Source organism: Clinocottus analis, unplaced genomic scaffold (assembly GCF_023055335.1).
Source record: "Clinocottus analis isolate CAN_PGR_092001 unplaced genomic scaffold, fCliAna1.0.p SCAF_16, whole genome shotgun sequence".
Lineage (NCBI taxonomy): Eukaryota > Metazoa > Chordata > Actinopteri > Perciformes > Cottidae > Clinocottus > Clinocottus analis.
The window spans coordinates 12,813,800-12,820,306 of record NW_027175887.1 but is presented as its reverse complement, the minus strand read 5'-3'; the positions used below and the strand labels follow the sequence as shown (position 1 = coordinate 12,820,306).

Sequence of the window (6,507 nt, the reverse complement as noted above, 5' to 3'; positions counted from 1 at the left end):
GATGTCCTTTTGTCATGCAACAGCATTAGCAACCTGAGTGGGATTATTTTGAGTAAAAGTTGCCAAAGGAACAAAGGGGTCGGAAAACAAATCTGTTGGTGTTATTATCAGTGGCAATATGAATTAAAAGGTTTTGTATATGGAGCATTTTGATTCAGATTTAGTTAAGCCGTATTTTAGGACTAATACAGTACAGTAAGCAGCCCATGAAAGGACAGAGCAATACTCCAGTCACCAATTTACCACTATTTAGATGGCAAAACGTCCAGAAAACACATTTGTAAACACCATGCAGTGGTGGAAGAAACACTGACATCTTAAATCAAATTACCAATGCCATACTGTGAAATTACTCTGTCACAATTAAAAATAAAATTCTAAATCTTATTCAAGCGAAAGTACATGGCATTAAAATATACTGGCATACAGCAGTAAAACTCTGTGTAGAACATTGTATGTTTAGAATGATATGTATACCAATGCACTGTAAGTAGTGGTGCATTATTGTAGAAGCATAACTGATGATGGAGCTGATAAAAGTGTGGCAAACAACTATTAATGAAACAATAAAATGTTTTTCTTGATAAATATTTTAGATTATTAATCTGTTTCTGAAAAGTAATAATGACATATGTTGTCAAATAAAGAAAGTGGAGAAAACAAATACAATATTGCCTTCTAAAATGTAGTTGGATCTAGGTACAAAATAGCATAATAATAATATAATGGAAATACGAATAAATAAAGTAAGTACAGTACTCGAGTAAATGTGCCGAGTCACATTCCACCACACATAACAGTTAAAGAAACTTCAAGCAGGTGGTGGGATGTTTAAATACCCCAGTGAGGTCAAGAGGTGGCAGTAGAGGAAAGGCGCTGCAGAGCTCAAGCTCTCCAAGTGTCACTGATTGTTGCAGGGTCAAGGCTGCAGTCACAGCGTGATGAGTAAAACATTGATTGTTGGAGGTTTTTGCTGAACATTCTCAGCTGACTGATAATATCTTTTGGATCAGATTCAGTTCAGACACACCCTACAGCAAGCAGGGCGCTACATACATTGAGGATTAGCTGCTGTCTGCCACCAATAAACACTGATCATGCTCGGGAAAAAGCATGCGCATAGTTAATCATCCCACGCTGCCTACACATTGTTCTCTACTGCAACGTGTCATGGAATTCTCATTTCCCCCTTCACTCAATGTGAATAACAGTTGGTGGGCTTTGCTCAATTGGGATTTACAAGGAGAAGCTGGGGATGACGGAAGCAGACTATTCATGACGGATTGGTCCTCAGTCCTGCAACTGTGTCCTTGCAGAAGTCTGGTTCTGCTAGCTCTTGTGGGCTAACGCTTTCACGTATCACTGGAGTCAACAGCCGAGTTGTATTTGTGACTGAGACACGGCCCCGTCAACACAGTTTATGTGTGTCGTCTTTGAATAGCGAATACATTTGCATACCAGTTGGTTTTTACTATCGTTCTCCAAGGCCAGTCCATAGCACATGCACAGCACGGTGACAATTGTTGAAAACTGTTGATTTGACACACAGATTTGTTGAGACTCTCTGTGCTTCAGCTTCCTACTGAGCTCTAATTTCACATGTTCATTTGTTCAAACAGTTGGCAAAGACTCACTGCTCTGTGGGGAAGGTCTGGGGACCTGATGACAACAAACTTTTACTGAACTGAAATATACAACAACTTAAAGGACTAGTGTGCAGATGTATTTGCATCGAGTGGTGAGGCTCCAGATTGCAACCAATTAAATCCCCCGAATCTCTCCCCTCCCTTCATAACCGCGAAGAGGACCGGCACCCTAGATATGAAGGGCTCATTCTGAGCAAACGAAAACAAACAATCCTTAGTTTAGGTTATTATTGACTAAAGAGAGCATAGTTATGTACATACAATTATATTTCTGCTAATAGATCACTTGACATCCTACACACTGGGCCTTTAAGAGTGTGGCTGTCAATTGATATGCATGAATATGAACAAAAAAATCAAAACGTTTTCTCCTTCTTTTAAACATTATTTCCGTTGTCCTCATTTCTGCGACATCATCTTCACAAACTCTGTAAAGAGAATAGACAAGCTATTAAACGGCTAAATCATTTAGTAGGTTAATAGCAAACTGAGAACAACTAGTACAACTCCTTATACATAGTATACTTTCTGATCTGGAAAATAATTTATGCATAAAGGAAATACCTGGCAGATTACATATGTTTGAGAGAAGAAAAAAAAAGCTGATTATCGTCTGTATGAACAAGAATAAAAACAAATAATCCATCCAACAATGAGCCAGCTCATACCAGAGCCTTTCTATTTTCCATTCAAATATTTTTAACTGTAGCCGCTTACTTTGACCAAATATTATTGATTCAATGTCTTACTTCAACTCCTGTGTTGGACAGAGCCGCTCAGCTGACTCAACATTTAGAAAGCAGAGGATGATGCAAGGCTATAAATAAGTCCAATACTATTTGCGAGTGCATGTGTGTGTGTGTGTGTGAGTGTGTGTGTGTGTGTGTGTGTGTGTGTGTGTGTGTGTGTGTGTGTGTATATCTCACCCTCAAAGTCAACTGTTCCATCTCCGTTTTGATCAGCATCTCTGACCACTGCATCAATTTCCATTTTGCTAGTTTGTTCTCCGAGTAACTTTGTCATGGCATGTCTGAGCTCCACAGTTGTGATCGCACCGTCACCATCTAAATCAAACTGAAGGTGAGGGAAAGAAGAAAACAAAAGATTTCAAAGTTTTGGCCACTTCAGACTCATATTGCAATTTTAACACACTGTTTATTGCCAGATTTCAGCTTTTACAGAAAGTTCATTTAATATCCACCATGCAGTGCCAAAGACCAACATTTTGAGATGAGCTCACCTCTCGAAATGCATCTTTAAGTTCCTTCAACCCAATCATCCCTGCAGTTTCAGCCAGGAGCTTGGGTGTCATTAGTTCCACAAAATCATCAAAGTCCACCCGTCCCCCCACTGTAATATGATAAATAATATCACTATTATAACTATAAGTCGGCAGTAGTCAGAGAAAAAAAGTGAAGCAAAGTGTGAGTGCTATAACGCCATTTTGAATTCCTCAAAAGATGATATATATATATATATATATATATATATATATATATATATATATATATATATATATATATATATATATATATATATATATATATATATATATAATCATTGATACATTGATACCTTAAATTATTTGTTTTCTTGGTTATGAATATCAGATTTAATTCACAAGCTGAGTGAAGTGGAATACTTCATAAATGTGCATGGGATGGTTCACATTCAACAGTCAAATGTGATAAATATACAAGACGGTACATTTCCTGAAAAAAACAAATTAGTCTTGGAGATGTTTTTTTCTTTTTTGAAACACATTTCAGTAAAAGATAAAAGAAGTACATGTTTGAAAACCCACAGTAGTAGAGAGGTAATGAATTATCTTTTTAAAAATTTTCCAAAACCTGCAAAAAATACTGTCTGAATAAACGATGGACATTACTCACGATTCATGTTGATGTTCTGACTCAGTTCTATGAGCTCCATTTCAGTGGGCATGTAACCCATCGTCCTCATCAGGTTCCCCAAGTCCTTACAGCTGATGAAACCATCCTTGTCTTTATCAAACTCTATAAAAGCCTCACGTAACTCTAAAGAGCATATAGACGCAACATATGAGATGATGTTTGACAAAAAATGTATAAAGGTGAACAATATTACACAGCAATTTAACAAGTGCATCTGAAAGCATGAAAGCTCGTCAGTAAAATTACCTTACCGTCAATCTCATCGTTTGTAAGTGTTCTCATCTGCAAAATAATAAATAAATATGAAAGTAGTTTACTACAAAATGTACAACTATTTGTATATCCACAATAATCTCCATCGTGTCAAGGCAATGCCCTCCTGAGCTCCGTAAATAAACTTAAAGAATATAAAAGTATTTGTGGAATGAACACACACAAAACACACTTGTTGACATTTTAAAAGTGCACTTAATTGTAAATTTGTTCATTATGTCACATGGTTTCCCAAAGTGTCTTAATTAATAGCATCATAATATTTACCCGCATCATTCACATTATGAACATGTATTATTTACATTGCATTAAGTTGTTTCCTATTTTGAAGAGGTTTCAAATTTGTGTTTCCCTGTTTTATTATTGTGCGCATTATGAAGTTATCGTATATCAGTGCATAATTGAGAACTATTTTTTAAAACTTGTATTCATTTCTGAAACATATGAGTCGGAATTCACATTTGTAATTCATTTAGACATTGTGTAGGACACATTATGTTTTAATATTGCAACATTATTCAAATCAAAGAACAAGTCTGAATATCTATGGGGATTAACATTTTGCATCTGCTTTCAGCTGCACAGGATCCTGCATGATATTATTTATACCGTCACATATAAATGAGCCTGTTGTTTCCGATCTTACACATTAATGTGCTTCTGAACATTTGTATACAGATGATTTTTTTCTTATTTCATTGTCGATCATCAGTGTTTATATTATATGTATATATACATATATATATATACACACTTACACCTATTTTTCATTACTTGTACCAATATGGGTCATGTGTATTCTTTTCCTTTGTCACCTCAGTTTAGTTGTCATTGTCCTCGGCTAGTATCTATATTTGTGTGTAAGTACACGAGAGGAGCAAATGAAATGAGTCACATTTCTTGGATTTGCATTCTCGGCACATGAAGCTGATTCTGATCTCTGGTGGGAATACGGGTTAACAATAGTGTCCAGACGTATTACTGTTCGTGTGCCTCTAACATCTGTAAATATGCCATGTTGAAACCTCGCTTAAAACCTTGTTTTTAATCTTGCAATATCTTATCTGATTGATCCCAGGTCATATGTACCGTTTATGCACCGTGGGATTACAACTACAGCCGCAAAGGTTGTCAAAAAAGTGCTGAAAGGTTTACCATCCCACCTCTACTCCATATTGAGATTATTCTTTTAAGCTAAAATAATCTAAAATAACACCGTATAAGGATGAGCAAAGTAGCAAAACAATATTTAATCCATAATTGATCAGTAGGATGACAGTAGGATTTATGTTCCTGGTAAACCACAGACAAAGATACATGACCATACTTAATTAAATTGAGATTCAGAACATACAAACAGATGCTGTTAATAAAACAAAAAATAATACCATTAAATAAACTGTCAAACCAAAATTATTTTGACTTACGGGTCTTTTTGCTCCACTCCTGAGAAAGATGCAGGCTTGTTTAATGCTCATGATGATGGCCGTCGTCGAGATCCTGGCTACTTGAGTTTGAGAATTTCTTTTTGGATAGATCATATGCCGCTATATCGTTCAGCTTCTTGTTTTCTGTGCGAGTCTGTCTGTGTGCGATCAGCAGTGAGCTGCGAACGCCAGAGAGAAGGGATGAGGTCCCATATGGATTATCTTTGCAGCTTTGGTCTAGAAAAGACAGATAGGCTTAATGCTGTACATAAACACAATTTCATATACAGTTTTTTTTTGTTTTACAAAGCATTTACTTAAATATTATGAAGATGAATTCCATCTATATGTCATAAACAATATCCTTTTGCAATTTAATACTGTTAATTTAGAATACAAACATTTATCTCACTTCATCTTTGGATTTTAATCCATATTTATTCAGAAAAAGGAAACCAATGGAGAATGTGCTGTGTTTGCTTATTGTTTGCAGTTATTGCAATCTTTCATGTGGTGCAAGTTGAGTAAATGACTATATGGATAAAGCTTTCTATCCATTATCACCAAATGAAACAAAACAGAATGCAACAGATGGAAAAGTGAAGAGGGAAAGAAATCCATGTTAATAGGATTGTGAACCACATGCCCATACATGCAATCGCTATTATTGTATGTTGTTTATTAATCCCAGAAATATCTGATTATTAACAAATCACAAATGAAATGCACTTAGAATGCTCACTGTATTTTCATATGAGGATAAACACAATCAGACTATTGCATAACCATATATGCATTGGTAAAATGAAAGCTCCGGTGCAATTTGAGAAGATATTCTCAGTTTACACACAAAATGACCATTTGAAGCCGAATTGTTTGTTGCATTGCATGAGAAGCCCGTGATTAAAACAAATGAGCACACAAGAAATTGGATCACACAACACGACAACAACGTCTGTATACTAGCAGGATCAGTATTATCTGACATCACAGGACACAGACTGGATTTATCTACGTAAATTATATAATTATATAATTGTTAATGAAAGTGGCAATTCACTCCGAGTTATATCATCCTGATGCTTGAAATATCCAAAGAGTAAAGTATTGAACATGCAGGCTTTGTCCATTTAAAGAAACCATGTCCCATATAACAGCACGATGCCATTTTACAAGCCTTTAATTTCTGTTGAGGTGCTGGTTATACATCTGTTGATTATACACATCATCTCCTAATATCACAGGGGT

The 6,507-nt window shown here is 35.7% G+C and overlaps 1 protein-coding gene across 1 annotated transcript; it reads right to left on the bottom strand.

Annotated features, from left to right (window-relative positions):
* Positions 1-2,045: 2,045 nt before the first annotated feature.
* LOC137786849 (calcium-binding protein 5-like) lies at positions 2,046-5,310 on the bottom strand. Its single transcript, XM_068578965.1, has 6 exons — positions 5,260-5,310; positions 3,811-3,841; positions 3,539-3,682; positions 2,887-2,996; positions 2,573-2,720; positions 2,046-2,074 (listed from the first exon to the last, which is right to left on the bottom strand). The coding sequence occupies exons 1-6, from the start codon at positions 5,308-5,310 to the stop codon at positions 2,046-2,048; spliced, it is 513 nt and encodes a 170-aa protein (XP_068435066.1).
* Positions 5,311-6,507: the final 1,197 nt, after the last annotated feature.

Excerpts from the sequence above, each read along its gene's own strand:
- LOC137786849 (XM_068578965.1), bottom strand. The coding sequence starts at position 5,310 with ATGAGCATTAAACAAGCCTGCATCTTTCTCAGGAGTGGAGCAAAAAGA. Across the intron at positions 2,997-3,538 it reads TCAGAACATCAACATGAATC|TGGGGGGACGGGTGGACTTT; the intron begins GTGAGTAATGTC and ends ATCATATTACAG. Across the intron at positions 2,721-2,886 it reads TTAAAGATGCATTTCGAGAG|TTTGATTTAGATGGTGACGG; the intron begins GTGAGCTCATCT and ends CCTCACCTTCAG.